The sequence below is a fragment of the Dermacentor variabilis genome, unplaced genomic scaffold (genome assembly GCF_050947875.1).
Source record: "Dermacentor variabilis isolate Ectoservices unplaced genomic scaffold, ASM5094787v1 scaffold_18, whole genome shotgun sequence".
NCBI classification, from domain to species: domain Eukaryota; kingdom Metazoa; phylum Arthropoda; class Arachnida; order Ixodida; family Ixodidae; genus Dermacentor; species Dermacentor variabilis.
The window spans coordinates 4,259,008-4,282,088 of NW_027460346.1; the positions used below are offsets into that span (position 1 = coordinate 4,259,008).

The 23,081-nt window shown below is 46.5% G+C and overlaps 1 protein-coding gene across 2 annotated transcripts; it reads left to right on the forward strand.

Moving 5' to 3' along the window:
• Positions 1-1,465: 1,465 nt before the first annotated feature.
• LOC142568276 (uncharacterized) lies at positions 1,466-6,602 on the forward strand. Of its 2 annotated transcripts, none has more exons than XM_075678263.1 (4): positions 1,466-1,879; positions 2,998-3,103; positions 6,134-6,354; positions 6,506-6,602. In XM_075678263.1, the coding sequence occupies exons 2-4, from the start codon at positions 3,090-3,092 to the stop codon at positions 6,574-6,576; spliced, it is 306 nt and encodes a 101-aa protein (XP_075534378.1). In that variant the 5' UTR covers positions 1,466-1,879; positions 2,998-3,089; the 3' UTR covers positions 6,577-6,602. The 2 variants fall into 2 exon arrangements, with proteins under 2 accessions (XP_075534378.1, XP_075534379.1); XM_075678264.1 differs by having other exon boundaries at positions 6,134-6,334.
• The last annotated feature ends 16,479 nt before the right edge of the window (positions 6,603-23,081 follow it).

A 23,081-nucleotide genomic window follows, 5' to 3' on the forward strand; every position in this document is an offset into this window, starting at 1 on the left:
TGGTCAAGATGTTCTTTGCCGTGTCCGTAGAATGTGCATTGCGCCAGCAGCGAAAACGTTTTTCTTTAAGCTGCACACCTCCACACTGCCAGTTAAAACGTGGCTTCAGGAAAAAGGACTGTATGTACCCTGGAATACAAATTGTAGGCTTTGCAATCAACCCGAGGCAATAGAACATTGCTTTATACTTTGTCGTGACGCATTTCTTTTTTGGGACATTATACAAAGAACTATCAAAAAAGACTTTCCTCTCACGTTTTATGGTATCCGGTTCCTTCCTTTCAAAAAGACAGCCAGTAATACACCATATGATTTGTTTATGTTATTAGGACTTTATTCATTATGGAGAAGTCGAATGATCGACAGACATGCCGAGCCACCTCGCTCGACAAGGTCTATCTTCCGAGAAGAGACTGCTCAAGTCCGAAGTGTAGTGGCTACATATGATCCCGTCCCTGAATGGATTTCGCGTCTGGACGCTTGTGTTTGTTTACCAGAATTTTGAACTATCATGGGACTGTATACTTTCTGTAAATTTGTTTCTCTTGTATGATCGTATGTAATGCAACTGCATCGGTTTGACAGTAACGATAATTCCATGCAATACAGAAAAAAAAAAAAAAAAACTGGCGTGGCGCAGCGGTAGAGTACCGGACTTGAGATCTGAAGGTCGGAGGATCGAATCCTGATAAAAGCGTTTTTTACTGTTACTTTTTTTTTAATTTTTTATTGCACTAAAACGCTCACTGTTGCTTTCTGCGTTCAAAAAATATATGGGATGTCTAGGCACCGCGTATTTAACACGCTAGAGCTGTTTTTCGCGTCAGCGCCTCCCAGTACGCCGCGCCTGCCAACGCCCCAGCATCCAGAGCACGGCACTGGGTCCATAATCCGGCGCTGCACTAGGCTCTGGAAGCGTGTATATGGGCGGTGATCATTTATGTGCGCTCGGTAGGTGTCAAAGAAGCCAGTAGGCCGTCCACCATTGCAAGCAAACGGACCTGCATGGACGGCGCGCTGATAGGCTCGTGTTCGCCAACTAAAGTTCGCTCATGGTTCGGCTTAAGTCCCTGTATATGCTTTATAAATAAGCAAGCTTACCCAGATACTGTATGCCCACCAAATGGGGCCTAAATGCCTGCCCTCCTCCCAGCTGCGGCTTCCTTTTAGTAACAAAATCTGATCTCGAAGGCGGTGCTTTTGAAAACTGCATGCGCCTAAAGCGGATGGGAATCTTGGAGGCAATATCCACTTCGTTTCTTTTTTTTTCTTATATCCATTTCCTTAAACTTCGTATCGCAAAGTGCATATTTTTACAAATTACACACTTTTCGAACCTACCAAATTCACTAAAAGGTCTCTACCGATTCTTATTAGGAAAAGACACAAAATTTTCTCATTTACGTTACATTTTTCAAAGAACCGCAGTGTGGCGCCACTGCTGCATTTGTTTGGTTTACAGATCACGTTGGTTGTACAAAGTGCTCGTTGCTGCAAGGCGGTAGTGGAATTATGTTTTAGAAGTGCCTAGACAAAATGTGCACCTTGTCGTGTGCATTAACCATCCCAAAACCTTCCGGACTCGTGTAACGACATTAGTTCGCTGTGTGTTTCGTGCGATCCACTAGTGTCGACAGTGAGTGTCCTACTGCAGCGCCCGCCCGTCCGAGCTACCTTTGTTCTGCCGAGCTGCCCGCCCGCGCTCTCGTGAAAAGTCTGGTACTGGGGCTTCGAATCATAGTGTATGGAAGACTTTGTTGAAGGTGGTGATTTTGCGGAGCTGGAGTTCATCGAAAGTTCTACAGTGCTTGCGCCAGAAAAACGTCGGTGCCACGGTACGTGTGAGACGAAGAAGCGTTTGCTGACTACGTCTTGAAAGGTAAGCAAGTTGGGCGCTTGCGCGCATTCTTGAGGCTTATGGTTCATGTAATCAAAGTCCTGTAACTAGCCAGAGCAGAGCGCTTTCTGGTCGCAGGTTGCCCATGTTGCTGTGTTCATTTAGCAAGCAATTAGACGAAAGCTTCGTCTGATGTTGCAGCGTACTAGTATTCTTCTGTGAAGTATATGCTACCCGCATTGATTGCTATGACTGAATAGGCGCACAATTAAGAAAACACTGAAAGTTGCTGTTTGCTCGGAAGTTTCCTGGCAAAAAATTCTTCGTTATGTCGGCGTTCCCGCAATTATAGTACATGTGTAATGTATACGTTGATGTGTGATGGGCTTCGCGCTTTGGCACACGATAGCTAAGTTTGACGATTGAGCAGATATAGCCTTGTATGAAGATGTTGGCACGTATGCAGTTGGGTTTGAAGGTCTGCGTCGCGAGAACCTGCCTGTATCGTTCATGTTCTTGAGTGTCTTCGCGAATTTGTCTGTGAACCGGAGCAGATATCGGCCGATAGTACAATGACAAGGTTTCTTTTTAATCGAGACATTTCAGTGAGACGCTGGCCTTCTTTATATATAAATAACTGGATGTCCGCTCTTGGTAATCGTAGGTTAGGGCTAGTGCATAATAAAGTAAGGATCGACTGCGATTTTGTAGCGATGCTTACCGCTCGATTCTATGCCACTCTTGTCGCCACTGCTAACGGCCGGCTAACAAGGACCGAGGCGTCGATCGGTCAGACCACTAGCGGATAGCGAAAACAATAGCATCGCTACGAAATCGCGGCCTAGCTTTCAGAATGCTTCTCATGTGCTCAATATTTTTTTTCTTAATCCAATGCTCTGTGTTTTACTATATATTCGAGTTTTGTTGATGATCGTCCTAGTTGTCCGTTGTTGCTGCTGATTTCGTTCCTTCCTGAAATTTCTCTTGTTACAAAATAGCAGTGTAAACCTCCTGAGATATAATGAAAAGAAATTTGTACAACCAGACATAGATTGATGCAGCTGGCTATGTGAGGCACTCATTGCAATTCCACATGACACTGGTAAATCACAAATTTCCTCCTTCACAGTACAATAAACAATCATTTCTTACTGTTGAAGGCTATGCAGATTTTGGAGGCATCCCTACACCCCGCAGGAACCTGCTGCACTGCTGAAAGCTGGGAAGCACAACGCTAAAGTACCTGATCTGCATGCTTTCACAAAGGTGCGTACAAAACTGTCGCTACCTTGTGAGTTGTAGGATACGTTTGTGCAGTATGCAATCATTTTACTGTATGTGCCATTTTCGGGATTTCTAGTGGCAGATCACTTGAATTTTATCTTTTGGTAATCTGGAATGCCCTCAGTTTAATCAACTTACCAAAGTAGCCTCCTCTGAGTTGCATATAATTGGGGGGGGGGGCTTAAGTAATTATGCATGATATACTCCATACAGGCTCTATAACTATCTAGCCAAATTGCCTTTATAAGAACGTGGTTGAGATGCATGAGGTGTCCAGACGTGTATAATTTTTATCTTTTCATTATGCAGTCTTATGGAGTTAAATTCTCACACTATTGCCTGTGTGCCTATATTCTTCCCTCCAATCGGTCACACTTATGTATTGCATGGCATACTTCACCTCCTAAATACATTTGCATAAAATAATGTTTTCTGGCTTTATTATGTAGCTGCTGAATTCCTAGTCAGTATGAGTGTTCAATTCCTCAAACTTATAACAAATCATTAACCTTTTGCTGTTAGAAGCTCACAATGAGCCTCAAGTGCAGGTTCGTTTCAGGCTTGAAGCTGGTCTCCTTTATACATTACAGAAATTTGAGTTGGTAACATGCTATAGGAAACTGCTGAATCATATAACAACCAGCCCAGTGCAGTAGTTGCGAACCATACCATGACAGCACAGCTTAATGCTGACAATTCACTGTTACATTGCCATAATTTTTCTCAATTTCTTTTCCCTTTTTCAGTTGGCATGGGCTAAAGCTTGTTCTGTGCAATTACTTATGTGTAATGCGAAGAACTGATTTTACTTTCCCTCGTATTTACCAAGATGTCGCAAGAAGGCTTGCTTTAAGCTCAAGCTGCCCTGCACTTAATTTGTGAACTATTCACTTTTTGTTATAGTGCAATTATTTGTTGCACTTCTTATCAAATTGAGGTTTCATACTGCGAATAATGCACTCTAGAGCACCAAGAAGAATGTGTTCTGCTACGCACATACATGGTTTAGGCAAAAAGTGCCTTAACGCTTTCGCCAAAAGTTCTATCATTGAGAGTTTGATGGAAGCTTGTCTGGTCGCGATGGAACATGACAAAGAATGACATAGACTAATCAAATAAAACTTTAAAAGCTAGACAGTTTGGCGTCTATTCGAAAGCCTTATTCTCAATGGGGCACAAAGTAGAAGTGCCTACTTAGTAGGTTTTAGCATGTGACGCATCCATCGCGCATAACACGGAGAGGGTTCCTTCGTTTTGATAAGTGTGTGTCCTGTTGATTGTATCTCTAGGGAACCCACAGGTACAGGTGTGGCTTCCAGTTTCTTTCCTGGCCAATTGCACTAGAGTTCATGCAGTCATTGTTGTGCTTAATAATTGCTGCATGCTCTGGCAAAGCATTCGATGCCACGAGTTGCCATTTCCTTCAAGCAAAGTGCTCTTCAGTTGCATGTCTGCCAAAGTTCAATCTAGCCGAGAAAATAGAAATTTACATGCACATTATACTTTTGAGTATAGGGCAAGTAATTGTGGAACCTTGCTGTAAATGTAAATATAGATTTCTTTCATTATGCATTCTGTGTAATTAATTTTTTCAATCTACAAGCTAGAAGATATAGAATTTGGCAATTACTGTTCTTGAAATTTGATCATAACTCTATTCAATATGGAGAATTTCTTCTAAATACTTGTTCAGCAGTAATCTGTCAAAGAGAACGTAGCATACTCTTTGTAAGACACTATGGTTATGGACATTCATGAGCTGATAAGTATGCAAGGATGGGTTTCTTGGCTCATGTTGGTTTTACGAGCTTAGAGGCAAAAAACTCATTCTTGCATACTCACCTCATTCAAAGCTAGTGAAGCGAGGTATTTTCAACTTGGGCTTCAAAAACTACTTCAATTCCATTACATTGATTGCAGGAGCAGTTAATTCTGCTTCTATAAAAAAAATGAGCTACTTCATTTCTGAACTAAGCAGCAAGACTTTCAGAAGCTCCTAGCCCACCTCACAAAACAGACACTAAATGAAACATTAAGACATCTTAGTCATATAAGTTATTCCTTCAAAACTCCTTTCTTCATTTATTTGGTAGCAAAGCTTTGGTTAAAGAAAATGAAACCAAACACACACATGCAAGTTTGGCTGTTGCCAACCACCTGAGTGTGAACTAGCTAGTCTGCACGAGCCTAGAATATTTGTGACGTGATTGTAAGATGCTGCACATGCAGACAGTACACTGATATGTGGATAAAACGCTGTTGGCACTTACCAGTGCAATGCAATATGTTGTTGCAGAGATCTTGTATAGTCCTGAATGATGTTCACTTAGTCAAGTTCAATACCATTATTTCAAAGGCTGTAAGATAGTTTCAGCCTGACACTCCATCTGGCATACCCTTCCGACACCTTGCTCATCAAAGCCACTAGCATGGTGAGCTGCCATTGATGTTGATGCTATAAGGACCAACGTGCAATCTGCTGCAGCAATGCATGATAGGGAGAGCAGAATACGTACGAACAAATGGGCTGGAGCCAGGAGCAGTTCTTATTTTAATGTGTGTGGCTGAAAGAGTTCAAGTGCCCCAAATGAAAAACTGGCTAATTAGGACGAAAGATGGGTTGGTGGCAAAGCTTACATAATTGCTGGAATTCGCTGCTGAGGTGACATAAAATAAAGTCGAAACTTGAAACACTTCACTTCTGAAGAGTGAAATGGGGTAGCAATTGTTGCAAGTTTTACGTGAGCTGGAAAGTCTAGATGCAGCAATATGCCGAATGAAGCCATCACATTTCTTTTGCATCCTGACTCACTGGAAGTGTTTAAGAGACCTATAGATATAAACCACAGCTTTTGTTGCAAAGTCACCTATGTTATTGTATCCTAGAATGACTTCCTACAATAGACCATCTAAGTAAGAAATTATCCATTCCGAATATTATAGCAAAGGAAAAACAAGTGTTTTAGTTACAAGGCATAAAAACGAGAACTAATGTTTGCTTTTCGTTTTCAGGTGGACCTTGGGTAAGAAATCCTCCTTGATGAGGCCACACTGGCACGACTGCAGCGAGACGCAAAAACTCAGGCTAAAGATGTGCACGGGGCCTCCTGAAGGTTCTTTTCAGCCCAGAAGAGTTAGAGAGCACAAATCTCTATTTGGGCGGCATTCCAAAGCCCACAAGGATGTCGCCGAAAAAGAGGCTTTGGACCCAAGGTGTGAGAACGCCATTCTGAGTATGTGTGACAGCGCAGACAACTAAAGCATTTGCTTTAATTCGTAATTTGAAGTTAAAATCTTGTGGATCACTCCTTTGTGCCGTCCTACCCAGACACACTAACAGAGACATAAGGCTGAACTAACTCTTTACTTTTTCTCTTCCCTTAGGCTTCACAGCAAGGCACTTTGACACAGCGGAGATCAAAAACATGTCATTGATGCTTGCACATAGGTTTTGAAATGTGCTAAATAAATGTTAGTTTTCAAAAAGATTGGAGTGTTTTGTTCATAGGCAAGTACATTTATATATACTACCCATGTTGAAGGTTACATTGGAACAGCACCACAATACCAGAGAAATTTGCTTAAATGTCACCAGCACATTTAAAGCATACTAAAATAGTTGCTAGAATGTTTCTAGGGGGAGCAACAGAAAGTTGGTAGAATGTTACTAGGCCGTTTCTAGGTCGAGTTATAGAAAGTTGCTAGGATGTTTCCAGATCAAGCAACAGAAGGTTAGCAGAATGTTACTAAAAAGTTTCTAGACCGAGCAACAGAAAGTTACTAAGATGTTTCTAGATCGAGCGACAGAAAGTTACTAAAATGTTTCTAGATCGAGAAATAGAAAGTTAGTAGAATGTTACTAAAATGTTTCTAAGTATGAAAATGGTCGATAAATACTGCTTTTAGTGTCTAAAGGATGTTCATTCATTGTCTAAAGAAAGTTTGTAAAAAGGGTTTCAATTGAATATCGGTGGCCAATAGTCGAGAGAATTTTGATATGAAGTATATAAGAACTTTGAAAACGGTCTAAAGAAATTCAATAGACTGTCGGTAGGTTCTAGTAACATTTGTCTAAAGAAAGTTTATTGAAAGTTACTAGAATTTTTTGTAAGGAGGCGTTACGTATTTGTGGACTGGAAAAAAATTGCACAGAGAAGAATAAAGAGTTAGTGGAATGCATAAGCTCTGGTGTTAAGGCTTTCGGGAATGGTGCTGAAATTGTCCTGTTAGGTGACATGAATGCCCACATACAGGATTTAGATGGCTATGCCGACAATAACGGGAAGTCAATGCTAGACTTTTGTGAGCAACATAACCTCGTTATCGTGAACACAGGGCCTAAGTGTGAAGGACAGATCACGTGGGAAGTGGGAAACCGGCAATCGACCATCGATTACTGTCTGATGACCGAAGGAATTCATGATAAGTTGAGAGAAACGGTCATTGATGAGGAAGGGTATAGCAGCTTAGAGAGTGACCATAAACGCATCATTCTGAAAATGAGAAATGTAGTTGGGAAAGAGAGCAAAGTGGCGAGTCCAAATTTGAACGCTGAAAAATAGCAAATGTAGTCACTAGAGTCTAGGTAAAGCTTGGCAAATAGCCAAGTAAAGATTGGGGATATGGTGAGCTTCTAAGTGTAATAACAACAGAAATAAAACATGTTCGTTGGAAAGGGAAAAAGAAACCGGAAAGCTGGTGGAACAAGGAAATACGAGAAGCGATCGCCGAACGACAGCAGGAGGAGGAGGAAATAACTTTATTGCGTCCTGAGGAACCCCTCCCCACCCACTCTTGGTTTAGTGGCCGGCAGGGGTCGCGGGCCGCACCCACGTTGGGACGGGAAGCCCGTGAGCCTCCGCCCTTTCGTGAGCCCTCTGGACGGCCCGGAGCTGGATCTGGCGGTCGTCGTCTTCCAGGGCGTCCACCCAGTCTTCTTCTTTAGTGAACACGGTGCCGCTTAACGCGGAGCATTGCCAGAGCATGTGCGCTAGCGAGCAGTACGATTCGCCACAATCCGGACATTGCGGCTCTACTTCTGGTGAATAACGGCTCAGCCTGCCTCTCGAGGGGAACGACCCTGTCTGAAGCATTCTGAATATCGATGACTGTGATCTAGTGAGTTTAGCGTGGGGGAGTGGGAAGGTCCTCCTCGACAGCTGACAGTGTGTTGTTATTTCGTTGAAGGTGAGCAGCGGGTCTCGGTGCTCCCCTCCCTCCCCGCGGTGCGTGAGTCCTCGCGCGCGTCCGTGCGCCAGCTCGTTGGCGTTGGGAAATTCCGGGTGCACGTCGGCCCCCATGTGGGCTGGAAACCATTTGACGATGTGCTGACCCGCGGTTCCCTCGCTGCCGAGGACGGCCGCCGCTTGCCGGGATATCGAGCCCGAGGCGAATGCTCTTGCCGAACGACAGAAAGCATCTCGAGAGCACAGACAGGCAAAGAAGGCGCAGTTGCCGCAGGATGAAGTAACCAGTAAATGGGAAATATACCGGGAGAAAAAGTCTATGATTCAAATACTGGTGCAAGCAAAATTAAAAGGTGAAAGGGAACGTTGGTTGGTCAGAAATACGTGAGAAACAGAAGGCCGCACCTAGAATATTTTGGAATCAGATAAAATTATTAGGCAGGAAGTCAACAACAATACAACTTTCCCTAGACGAAGATGAAAACAGACTGGACGGAGAAGCGGCAATAAATTACATCCGAAAAGTAACAGCCGAATCTTTCCAAGGCAATGACTAGGTTGTACTTGAAGAAAAAAAGAGCATGAAAGAGACCCAAGTGGAAAAGAAGCTGGTGCTGAGAAATTTAAACTGGAAGAAAGCGGAAGGTAAAATTCCTATGCGCACAGCCACAGGGCTAGACGAGGTTCCCGTTAGGCTGGTAAATGAGCTAGGTTCAAAAATTAAGGAAGCTCTGGTGAAATCAGTTGAAAAAACTTTAAAAGATAGACGAACACCAGACAGTTGGCGACAAAGTAGAATAAATTTAATTTATATAGGTAAGGGGGAGAAAGACAGAATTCACTCGTATAAACCGTTGACCATTACATCGGTAATATACAGGCTGGCAGCGCAGGCTATCAGATTAAAGCTTCAAGCATGGGTAGAGAATATTTTCATTCTGGGAGAGCTTCAGAATGGCTTCAGAATAGGTAGGCGTTTTACTCAGTCTATTGAAATATCGAAAGCAGAAAGCAGACCGTTGTATGTCGCCTTTTTAGACATTACAGGAACCTACGACAACGTAGATTGCAACATATTTTGGGGTCATTCTGGAAGGGGAAGTCTTAGGTAAAGATTGTCTACAGCTTTTGAGAGAGGTTTGCCTAGGAAATATCGTTTGCGTTGAATGGGAAGGGATGAGGAGCGAGGAGAAAGTTCATATCAACAAAGGACTGAGGCAGGGATGTCCTTTATACCCGCTGCTCTTTATGATGTACATGGTGAGGAAGGAGAAGGCGCTAGAAGGAAGTAATATCGGGTTTATAATCTCTCATACAAACAGGCGGGTACAGTAGTAGAGCAGCAACTCCCAGGTTTATTTTATGCGGACGACATTGTGTTGCTAGCTAACAAGCAAAGTGATTTGCAACGTCTGGCTAATATCTGTGAACAGGAAGGCAAGAATTTAGGTTTGAAATTTAGTCTTAGCAAATCAAGTGATATGGTATTCAGTGAAAAATATGAACAAACTGGCGATACAGGGCCAGGAAATACTTAGGGTAACAGAATATAAATACATTGGTATATGGATAAACGAAGGCAATAGATATATGGAAACACAGGAAAAAACCATAACACTAAAGGGGAAGAGAAATGCAGCCATAATGAAGCACATAGCGCTACGGGGATACAATAGGTACGAGGTCCTCCGAGGTATATGGAAAAGTGTAGTGGTTACAGGACTTACTTTTGGAAATGCGGTTGTTTGCTTTAAATCATGGGTACAAACAGTACTCGACGGGAACCAAAGGTCATGGGTCGAATCGCATTGGGCGCTCACGGGAGGACTACAAATGAAGCTGTGCAGGGTGATATGGGCTGGACTAGTTTTGAAGTGAGGGAAGCTCGCAGTAAAATTGAATATGAAGAACGGCTGAGGAATATGGAAGAAAGTAAATGGGCTGGGAGAGTGTTTAGGTATCTGTACAAGAAAAACATTGATTCACAGTGGAAGGAAACAACTAGGAAGCTTACCAGCAAGTATGCGGCCTGTAGGGTGGGCAACTCAACAACAAAGAAGGTCAAGCGGAAAGTCAGTGAGGCTGAAATAATTTCATGGGTGGCGGCAATGGAAAAGAAACCTGCCATGAGTAACTACTTAAGAGGAAAAAACGAAATCAGGAAAGAAACCATTTATGATAACTCAAAGGGAAGCTCATTACTTTCGGAAGCGAGATCGGGATGCCTTATAAAACGCGCCTATCAAGCGAGATATAGGAAGGAAGAAGAAGCATGTGCTTGCTGCGGTAAAGCTATAGGGAAACGACGGAGCATGTTTTATTAGAATGTGAAGATGTCTACCCAGCGGTCGATTTAGGCACCACTGGCCTCCTTGAAGTGCTTGGGTTCAGCGGGAGCAGTGATAACGCAAACATGTCCGCAATAGGCATTAGTAAGAGGCGATTGGAGGATTGCTGGAAGAAAAGTAGGGAAACGACAAAAGACGGATACGTACAAAAGCACAGTTCGCAATAGGGGATCAGAAAATTTGGGCGTGGTAGTTCATAGTGTTTTTTTTTTAATTTCATTGTTTAAGCTAGGTAGGACATTAAGCAGTGTAATAGGAAGAGCTTGGTGGCGCAACCCACCGCCCCGTTCCAAATAGGACGCTCGTAATCACGGCCACGTATAAGGGGCGACCTAAGCGTGCGGCGCTGCGCCAACGCCGCTGATTTACTTTTCCTTGTGTGGCTTATTTTAGTTTTCCAAACCGCCGCCGCGAACAGTGGCGCTAGTGCTCAGCCCCACGCCGTGGCCCCACCTACCCCAATCCCGTGGCCGGCCGCACGCACGGGAAGCAAGTATTTTCAGCGAGAGCACGGAAGGACGCAAACGCACGCGCGCGAAACAATCGATTAGCTGAGTGCTTGGTGATCTGTTGGTGTCGCTAGATCTTGATTACCAGATTCTATTTCAGTGACACTGTGATTCTCAGCCCCGTGGGCGCCGGCTTTCGCGTTTGCGGCTTCTTCATGCACGATGGTTTACTTCTGCGTACCGTTGTGAAAGTCAAGCGGCCGAGCATCAAGAGGAATTTCATTTGCTGAGTTCCCCGTGACCGATATTAGAAACCAATGGTTGAAACGTGAACAAAAAAAAAATTGGCTGGGGTTTAGCTAAGGTTAAGCCTGGATATCTCGAAACAAAAAGGTTCGGTGATCCTTATGGTTTAGCTTATAGTTCTGCTTTATGATTTAGCCTATGATTATTCTTACGGTTTAGCTTATGGTTATGTTTTATGATTTAGCCTATGGATATGCTTACGGTTTACCTTTTGGATATGCTTATGGTTTAAGTTATGGATATGCTTACGGTTTAGCTTGTGCTTTGTGATTTAGCCTATGGTTATATATGCTGACGGTTTCACTTATGGATATGCTTTGGTAAGCTTATGGTTATGCTATACGTGTGCCTTGTGTAGTGATGCAAATTGCTTATGAATGATATATACCATAAGTTATGCAAGATTATTAATCTTCTTTATTCATTGTGGTTGGGCACATTGTCTCGCGATTTCTGTACAGCCATAAACTCAGCTCTCTGTATCGGTAGTGTCACTCTCTTCTCCTTCCATGTTGCATGCGCACGCCTGTTCTCTGGCAAGCGGTTATATAGTCGGCCTCCGCGATAAACACGCGCTTGCGGCGAACGTCAAACGACGACGCATAGCGCGCGGCACTGGCCACCTGCGCCGACTCCGAACACGCTTACGGAGCCAATTCCGACATACGCCGGCTCGCGTTGTGACTCTCTGTGTAATGGCACAATAAAGCGCCCTTCGAATTTTTCAAGCTAGACTTTCGTTATCATTTGGTAAAGTGGCGTAAATAAATACGTCAATAACAGCACATTTTTACGATTGTGGCATGCACTGCAATTAAAACTACTCACGTTCTGCCGCGCTCTCAACGGCACGTCACTTCAGTAAACGTGCCGAATGCAGCAAAGGAACGCGTGGACCCTGCAAAGCGGTACGTAGTGCGTTCATTGCGTCCGGCTCGGGACTAGCGAAACCTACGGGAGAATGAAGAGCGGGCGCGCTCAGACCTCGGCTAGCGCGGAAAGTGCGCACCAGGCCTTATTGGCACCACAGCACTAACCAACATTTTAGCAGACAATGAGGGGGAAAAAAAGCTCTAAGGGATTACACTATTTCAATCCTAGCAGCCGCGCGGCCGCGCCTTCAAAGTAGTTTAAAATTTCATTGCACTGCACAGAGAAGATACTAAATATCTGGGGCATGTATCGCATGTATCGACGCGCATTTTTCTAGCCGCACCCTGTCAATAATGTTAAATGCCGAGTTTACTGCAGCTCCTCTGCGAATTTTTACCGTCATCGCCGTACTCCTTAAAGCAGGGCCGGAGCGTTTCGGGCGTTGCTGTGAGGGTGAGCACTGGCGGCCTCTACCGGCACGCTTGGTCCCTACTCAATGATCACGTGGTATTTCTTCGGCCGCGCGCTGCCGGAGGCGACCACGGGATGCGCAGGTCGCCCTTTATACAGTAGGTCGTGCTTATAACATCCATCCATCCAGAGTCACATCCGTGTACCAATAAGTGACTAGAGTCTTTTCTATACTTTTTCATCATCACTATGCCCGGCTCCGTCGTCGTTTCCTGATTCCTGCGGTGAAGACCCACCTCACCCGGTCAAGATTATACCACCGAGAATCGGTTTGCGTGAATGGAATCTGGTGCGCAATAAAAGTTTAAAAATGTACGAAGATTACGATATTCCCTAATGCGAAATTTTAGCGCAGCTGCATAGGTGTTCTCATTTCGCGATATATTGAGGCAAAGAATTTGGGACCGAAATCACCGCAGCGACTGGCAGTTTGTCATTGCCGTCAGCGCCTTCGCAGACGGAGGGGCAGTATGGGTACGCTGGCATGATGGGCGGCATCGGAGCTAGATGGTGTTGCGCACTCCAGGCTAGCGCATCGTACTGCTGCCGAGTAGTAGCGGCGCCTGCCTATCGAAGCTCGACCGACGTTACTTATTGGGTAGCGTGGCGTTGTCGGCCGGCTGCAGGCATCCAGTAGACCATGGCGACGAAGCAAGGGCGAGTCGATTTTCTAGTGCGAAACTTGCACGGTTTATTCAAAGGTAGATGAAAGAAAATGAGAAGAGCATGAAGTGATCAAAACTACATTTCGGAGCCTCTTAAATAGGCTCTCTACAATCGTGGGCGGGATCTTGCTTCCGTCGATGTCACGTCACAGGCGCAGAAAGAGGGCCCCTCCTCCTCTGGCTATACCGATCCTGTTGAAAGGAAGAAGTCGTCCCGCCTCCCGGAGTTGTAGACGCCTGTCCGCCTCTTCTGCGCTTTGCGGGTTCGTGGAAATTCTCTTCTAGGTCCAAATCGAGGAAAGGGCCTCTATACACACACACACACACACACACACACACACACACACACACACACACACACACACACACACACACACACACACACACACACACACACACACGCACACGCACACACGCACACGCACACACACACACACAAAAGAGGCTGTACACTGCGAGGCTTCCGGAAGACAGGCACACTCGAAACGGTCATGGCGAAGTAGAAAGCCACGCTTCATTTCGACGAGGCCTGGTAAAAGTTCCGGTCAGAGAAAGTTCTTTGTGCGCGAGACGCGGGACGTTAACCATCGCAGGAGAAGTCGCGCCTCATTTCGACGAAGATGGTTGGATGAAATTCCTTTCGCCACGTGGTGTCAGACGCCAGCCCTAAGAATGGGAAGAACACGACGACGAACGCGCGAACAGTGGCACGAGAACATTCTTTATTTTCCCTGCGCGAAATAGCGCACACCGACTATAGGGGCTTTGGCCCAGAACGGGTTAGTGTTAATGTAGTCTAGTGCGAACTATGACATATAAATTTTAATCGGAAACGATTGAGAGCCACCAGCTTGAAAGCAAAGAGGGAACAAATATAAAAAGTAACAGCAACAAGGAAAACAAACCCTTAAATTTATCGAGCAAGCCATTTGGAATCAGCCTGAACAAAATAAAATTCCCTAAAAAAAAAAACCGCACCCATACCGTAATCTAATCAATTTGTCGGCAGTTGCCAATTTTCCTGCTTTTTAGCTAATCTCTCGTAATTGGTAAGAGGCAATGTTTCAGAATTAAGAATGAATAGTCGGCGAAACCACTTTCACAATGACTGTCGACGGTAATGCGCCTAGCATTGAATCAATATAGCGACGCAACGTATAGCCACCGCCGAAACGACGTGTGTATGAGGCGTGTACTGAAGCGGGACTCCTCTTTTGCGCTGCTCTGTGAGGGCTCGGCGCAATCCAGCACCGCCTCCGCGATCCCTTGGCATGGCCTCCGAAACGCGTGGCGCGCCTGTGCGTGCGAACGCTTTGAAACGCGTCATGCGGCAACCGGGCTCCTCTCGCGCTTATTTCTGGAGGCGCTGCACTATCTATTGGCGCTGTCGAGAAGTTCGCGCGTGTCCTCCGAGATGCAAAGCATGGCGTAACGGTGCCTGCGAACGGTGACAATAGTTCCCTCGCTTGCCGCACACCTAGTGGCGCATACTCAGCGAGCCAAGTTGGCGAGAGGTTCATTGGAAAGCAGAATGTGCCCGATGCATTCATGGTACGGTTCGCAAAAGCGTGGCGATGAAAGGCGTTCATTGAAAAGCGGCACATACCCATTGCATTTGTGGCGCAGCCTGCTAATGCGTCAGGTTGCTGTCCTCGAGGAACACTTGGTACGTGGATTCGATTCCAGTCAGCATGGCATAAATTTAGGGGATCGTTAATTTAGGGGATCGCATAAATTTAGGGAATTCCCAGTGGTACATACCTATTTAGCAAAGTTGGCGTCAAGAACGCTCATTGAAGAGCTGCACCCACTTACCGGCACATACGCAGTAAGCTAAGTTGGCATCAGCGGGGTTCCTTACAAACCGGCACAGACCGAGTGGAACAAACCCAATCGCCATCGCTCAATCGCGATCATACCGTCATCACGCCGCCATAATCGTATTGTTACCATTCCGCCCTCGTCACGCCATTTCCGTAAGTGCATCATCGTAATAAAATCGTTATCTATTCGCAGTCATATCGTCCTCATTCTACCTTCGTCGTCCAATTATCGCCGCGCCGTCGTCGTCATGCCGTCTGTCGTTGTTCCTTCTTCATTCCTTTGTTGTCATATACGGCCGTGGTCATGCCACCTCATTCACCGAACTGCTGTTATTCCACGGCAGTTTTTTGCAGTATCGTCACCACGTTGTTGTCATGCTATTGTCGTTATTGCGTCGTCGTCACACAGTCCACGTGAGTCGTTCGTGATCATATCGTCGGGGTCCCGGCGCCATGTTCGCTCCAACCCACCTTGGTTGCTTATTGGCTATGGCCGCAATGGCGCTACACTGCTACGCACGAAGTCGTGGATCAGAATCAGCAGCATGACTGCTGTTGATTCTGATTTCGAGTGAATCCGGCTTGGCCTCATTTTGGTTGCTTAGTGAATTACACAGGGTGCCCCAACTATCACGCACCAAGACTCAAAAAAGTAGTAGTTGCGTTACTCGAAGAAAACCTAGTGCATATTGTTTCCAGTACAGTGGAGTAGCCGCCAGTAATTATTTCGTCCCCGAAATTTATTCTGGCAACTACAATTAATTGTTTAATTCGAGAAGTACTGTCTTAATTATCAAAATGTCAATGAGGCATCTGTAGGCGCCCCCAAATGATATGTAACTGCTGTGTTATCAGCGACCTACTAATTGCGTACAATTTTCTCCGACTGGCAAACAAACCTCAAGAAATATGAAAAATACCATGTGACTGCGCTCCCACCCACATCCATGAAGCAGCGCCCTCAAATAATTTGATCCAAAGGAACTCCATCGCCTGTCACAAACCCGAAGCCACAGCGCATCACCTTGATAATGGTACGGAAGCAGCACCAACAGCAGGTTTCACGGCTTTGCAGCTATCCCTTCGTCTCATGCCTACGTCACACGTATTGTCCATCTCTCAAAGCCGACTGATCACACTGATAACAAAATCCACCTTGATAACGCGGCCGAAGCGCCACTCTGACCACGCACGAAATACTAAAAGCAATGAAATAAGCATAGAATGTTTCGACATCTCCACTTTGCTCGCACCGGATCGAAAGAGTGCGCGCGCAGCTTATACCACGCCAGAAACTTCCTTCGGACCAAAGCTGAATTAAAGTGACGGACTTAAAGCGACCGACGTGTAGAGAAAGGGCAAAATCGGTACGTTCAAGAAAGTAAATAACCAATAATAAATGAGCCGAATTGACAATTGGGACGCCTGCACAAAAAAAGAAAAAAAAAACATCAGATTTCAGTGTACCCTTATTATCTATGAATTTGGAAGCGCCGTTGAACACCAGCTACTGCCTAGAGGACGTATTCGAATAGTGCAGCTACGCAGCACTAAGACCGCTTTATATCATCCTCACTGGCTTTCTTGGCCATATCCATCTTTTCTGGACACGTACCAACTAGCGTCCCAAGCGGCGCCGGCAGGAAGCTAGCGTGTTTTCAATGGAACGAGTGGGTTTTTCGCGAATAACAAAAGCTGCAGGTCGATTATTGAAAACAATATGCAGATCCCAAGCACTGTATGAATCGATGCATGCGAAGCTTTCCGTGCTGGATGCTTTGATTGACGATAATTAGCGGTGATGTTTACGGTTAAGCATAATTTATTCAACGTTTCGTCTAACACGAGAATACCGAGTTGATGTTAAACGTTACCGTGCGGGCGCCAGATCTGTTTCTCTGCGTATAGTACAAAGAACACGCAGGGAGAGGTGTTTGCGTGAGGCCTTGTTGTGCGCCATATTTCATAACTTCTGAGAGGATTGAGCATAGTCATTGCCTCACATGGCACATCGCATTGTGGCAGAAGTATTAAACTTGAATTGGATTATGGGGCTGGTACTTGCCAAAACCACGATCGGATTATGAGGCACGCCGTAGTAGCGGACTCCGGATTAATTTTGACACCGTGATGCTCTTTAACGTGCCCCAAAATCTAATTCCACGTGTGTTTTCTATTTTACCCCAGTCAAAATGCGGCTGCCACGGTCGGGAGCAAATCCGCGACCTCTAGCTGTGCCGTAGCTGCAGAGCTACCCCGGCGGTCACAGAAGTGTTGATTTTGCGGTCGACCGGGTTCGTAGTGTCGTCTGGACCCTCCGATGCGCTTTAATTAATGCTGCTCTACTTCGGCACGCCCTGTGTAGTTTGTCCGCTTGGTATTTTTGAATGCTGTTTATTTTTTAGAAATATCAGCAACGTACTGTTCCGTACCTTGAACTAAAAGCCTATCCAATTTTCCCGCAGCTGCAGACGTATAGTAGTAGTATTTGCTTGCCTTCTCACGTCAACCCCCCCCTCCCCGCTTTTCTATTGGAACTGCCTCTTCTCTTCCCTCCCCCTGCAGTTCTACCTACGTCCCCTCTGGCGTGGCACGTTAGTAGAAAGGGAAGCACTACAGTTTCTGCAATGTTTTTGAGGGGAGTCACGCATAATTACAGCTGTCAAGAGGCTATTGTGGCAACGGTCAGGGAGCCGCAGAGGGCATTGTGCACAGTCGACGCGGTGGGCTGGAAACTACCTCCTATGTAGCTGAACATGTAGCTACAGCAGAGAGCAAAAAACCTTGCTCATCACAAGGCCCGCCCGCACAACCGTCACGTGTGTCTCCGGCGCCAGCAACGACATCGTGGTACAAAGTGGTTACCAAGCCTAGTGCTAGATATGACATGTCCACTCTGCCCAACCGTACCATTCATGAGGCCCTAGACGTCTGCGAAAAGACTTTCCGATTCCCTCACCACACGCCCCCAAGGTTTCACTCTACAGAAACCTACCAATACGGTCTTAGTATAGGTTTCAGCTATGGCACTAGTTTATAAGCTCGAAGAACTGCAACAGATACAAGTCTCAGAAGAATGTGTCCTTCCAGTCCAGGCGCACTTTGTCAGTGGTACCAATTTAAGACTTTACGGGGTTAATGGCGTTGACCATGTTGAAGAAACCGAAAGGCTCCTGCAGGAACTATCATGTCCCACACACGAAGTCGTGGCTGCTCGCTACGTCGGCAGCGGTCGTACATGCCAAACAAGCTTCAAAGTCCTAATTCCCCACCTTAACGTATCCTGTATTACGGCTGCGTACTGCGCCCGCGTCCATTCAAGCCTTCCGATGTCTACTGCTACTCTTGCTTTAGACAGGGACACATGAAGTCATCCTGCTCATAGCCACCCGAGGAGGACACCATGGAGCCTGAGACATCAGCATCGTTTGGATGCGGCCTATGCCAAACCAGCGATCATGACATCACTTCCACGACGTGCCCCACGAAGTTTAAGGCCACTAACAAAGCACGACAACGCCATTCTCGACAGCTAGCAAGGACCCCTCGAGATCCATCAAAGAAACAAGTCCCTGTGTGCAACCGTTAGGCCGTTGTGGCCTCTCTGGAAGAGGACGCTAGCCAGGTGACACTAGCAAGTACAGCGACAAGGGATGCTTCCACTCCTACATTTAGCGCAGCTGTTAGGTCGTCCACTTCACGACCAGAACGGGCATCACAATCGATAGAAGGCATGCCGCTTCCTTTGGCGAACGAAGAGGTCTAGATCGATGCTCGCCTCACCACTCTTGCAAAAAAAAAAAAGAAAATCCAACGTCTTAAGGAACGCCGAACAGCGCCTCGGCGTCGTCGTGACGGAGCGCGGTCGTCGCATTCGTCTTCGACGTCTATTCCTGTTCATGTGGCTAACCCGCGGCATCTATGTTGAAACCTCTTTCACCCCAAGAACTCTTTCGCTTCGTTGCGCAAAAGCCGCAGCAACTCACCTTGGTTCTACTGGCCAATCTTAACCTGTGATCGCTGCTACGTCTTGAAGTGTGCCAGAAGGCATCTGACAGTCGAACTGCCGCGTCATCGCTGGGAAAGTCGGAGAGCTGCGTCAGCGTCTCAGCTATGGGATGCAGCGTGTTTGGACTCTACTGCTTTAAGGATTCAACGGCCTGCCACCCATTTCAGGATGTGTGGCATACTAATCGCCTTAAACGTTGGACAGTAAGAGTGCTATGCCCGATGTCCCTCCAGTAAACGTTGCAGTTTTTGTAAGATGCCCTCTTCATCAGATCCGTGCTTATCTTGCATGGAGGCGTACTGTATTGCAAGAAGTCGTGGTAGTATTGTTTCTCCTCCAACGCGCAAACGTTATCATCGTTTCGTACTGTGCCAGCCCCTACAGCGGTCGTGCGGCTCGGTTGTGTCTCGGCTTGTCGGCGCACCTACGACATAAACGTCCTGGTTGCCCTGTTGTGGCAGCAGGAGATTTTAACGCGCCCCACACCACAATTGTCAGAATTTCCCATTGGCTTCAATTCCATAACCGTGTCTGCGCATTCGTCGAAGCCTTCCTTCGCCCTCGTACCTTCTCCATTCGCCTGGATGGCTAAACAGCAGGTCAATTGGTCGCACAATGGGGTGTCCCACAAGGATCTGTGCTCGCACCAGTCCTTTTCAACACTGCCCTCCTTCTACTAGCTTGGAAGCTAGTGACGATACATAACGCACAGTACATAATGTATGGAGATGGCATCACTGTTTAGTCAGTTCATCCTGAAGTCTGCCAACAAGAACAAGCGCTCCAAGAGGCCCTAAACGTGACGCACAACTGGTGTGATCAGATAGAGATGGAAATTTCCAAGGACAAGACGACGTAGATGTCAGTGGCGAACAAGTATGGGCGCCGTCTACTGGCACTCTGGCCTCTTCAGTTAATTCTGGATCAGCAACCACTGCCAGAGGCTTCAATTCTTCGTGTAGTCAGCCTTGAAATGGGTTCTCCGGATCTGCTTGGAGGACCATGGGTCAAGAATGCAAAGCAACAGGCCGCAGAAACGATACAGTTGATACGTCGAATTGCGAAGAAATCTGGCGGAGCGAGCACCAAGATGGCTCGCCTTCTTGTCTGATCTGTATTGCGACCACGACTCGTGTACGGAGCTTGGTTTCATCATCTCAGGAAGGCAGAATGGGCTCGCCTTGAGGGCAATAGTAACGAAGCCATGCGGGCCATTACGGGAGTATCACATCTCGCGCCATTGCCAACCCTACAGGCCGAGTCCCAGTTCAACAATACAGATGAACTCGTGCACGAATGTCGATGGGCGCCCGCCATAAAGCCATTAAATTTCTGCTCGGTTTCTTCAATGGCCCGGTACCTGGGACACGAAAGAGACAATCCAGCTTCAACGAGACCCGGCGTAGCTCCGTGGAATACGGTATAATTCATTTACAATAAACCTCTTGGACGTCTACATAGCCCGGTTCCTCGCCAGGCGAATGCCCAAGCTTCCCACCTTCTTCGCGTCGACAATAATCAAGCCGATATGACTCTTGTAGCATACACTGATGCCAGTATTAATGACATCATGATTCACACAGCTGTCGTGTGTCCATTGATACCAGAGGCAGGCCAGACGTGCTCATATGTTGCCGATCCGGCACCACCGGCGTATCTTGCCGATCTTGCCGCTATACCAGACGGCTTGGCCGCGTTGCTGCCTACTGTTCAGCTGCTCGATACTCTGAACTCATCATTTGCACGGACTCTACTCAAGCCATCCATGACATACGTAGGGCATCTCGGTCCACTCTACTCGCAGATAGCATTCACCATCTTGCTGCCACTTGGAATGTCCTGATACTCGTCCAGTGAGTGCCTAGAGCAGCCCTGCCCGGTCTCCTTGAAGCAGATATGGCAACCCACCGACAGATTTAAACTTACTCACTTCCACATTTTTCTGAAGACGCCTGCGGACGACTGATTCGGGAAAAGGAAAACCTCCGACGCACCACACGAGCTCTTATACCCAGTGGCGTAGCTGGGTCGTCTGGCACCCGGGGCTCATAGGTCCTCTGTTACCCCCCTCCCCCCTATGTAGTCGAGGAAGGCGAGGATATCGACAATTTCCGGGTTTCAGCACCAGTACAGCCGCCTTGGATACCGCGCACGTTCCCCGGGTCCCCCTCTCCTTCGCTTTCTTTCTCACAACTTGCGAATGCAGCAAATATACACGCTGTTTTTCCTGCGCCAAATAACACAGGGTGCTGCACTTATAACGTGTGATAAGCCCATGTGCACATCCTCTGTCAGACTGTAAGGCTCGGCAGCCAATACAAATGCGGCATCGTGGAAAATATGGCTTACGTGACAAGTAACAAAAATATCTTTATAATAAAGTTTTAGTTACCAATTTTAGCGGCAATATTGCATTTGCAAAATTGAAGTCCGACATTTATATCTTGCCCAACAACAACTTCGCAAAAATCGTCGTAGGTACTATGGCACGCAGTATTTTGTCTGTGGGCAGCCCTGAACGAAAACGAAAATTAAATTGTTTGTCAGTGACGCTGATCTCCCAACCCTATTAGAAAACGCTACCTGGCATCCCGCTGAGCGGGCGCCAATGCTATGACAGTTACGAGTTCTCTTCATTCTGATCAATAAAGCCTTGTTTTCATTTGCTGCTATACGGACAAACGTGATTATCCGAGCTGCGGTACCACCGCAAGATTGGGAACAGAATAGAGCACGCTTTGCGTCGATTCTTGGCGTCACCGTAAAGAAAGAAAGAAAAGGACGCGATGAAGCCCGTGCCAGCGAAAGCTTGCACTGCTGTTGGTCTGCACTCGCAATGGAGAGGATTAAGGGATCAACGTAACTGGTCCACTATTTCATATTTCTTTCGCTGCTGCCTTTATACTGGGCGCCGCCCGTAGTGCCAAAGTACTGTAGGTTGTAGCACCCAAAACGATTTTGTTTAAGAAGTTCTTGTTGAATTAATAATAAGACTTCGAGTCCTCAATTCTCGAATTGAAGTGCTTCCTCTATAAGTACTAATTACGGGATTATTAAGGATATGGTTATTACTTATCTGCCGTATTTTTCGCGCTACCGAGTTCCTAGTAACCACAGAAAGACATAACTTCATAGAACCTCAATCGGGAAATATCCTTACAAAATTCACCTTTTTTTTATAAAATTCTGTGCAGCTGATACAGACACTGTACTTGTAACATGAAGTCACGCAGCAACGACAGTTTTCTGAAACTTTCGAGGTTAAGAAGGAAAGCGTGAAACACAACGGCAGGTTTCGCAGCGGCTTCTCGGAGCAAGGGGGAGAGGGGAAGTAAAAGCGAGCCGGTCATTGCGGCGGGCCCGCGACTACAGCCTGTCGAGTCATACGCCGCCAAACTCTTCTACAGTGGAGTGTGATTGCCGCCAAGCGGCTCCTACGGGAACCACAGTGCAGCCTCATGATGCATCCGCGAGGTGGCGCTCGCCGTCGTTTACACGTCAAGCTGAGCGCATGGGAGGCCGCCCACGTTTTCAGCGCTTTTTCGGTCATTTTGAGTGGTTTCGGCACGGTGTGCGCTTTTTCTGGCTTGTTGAAAATGGGCATGTCATGAGCCGACGTCGAAGCCACTGTTTTATGCCCGGTTGCACAACCGGGTACACATCGTGCAATGAGAAGCTCTCGCTTTTCGGTGTGCCCAAGGACGAGGAGCTTTTTCTGAAGTGGCAGAGGAATATCCCAAGAGCTGACAAGCCCCTTGAACGGAGCGCCGCTGTTTGCGAGCTTCATTTTGATCTTCAGTTTGTGTTACCTCATTTCGATCACAACATAC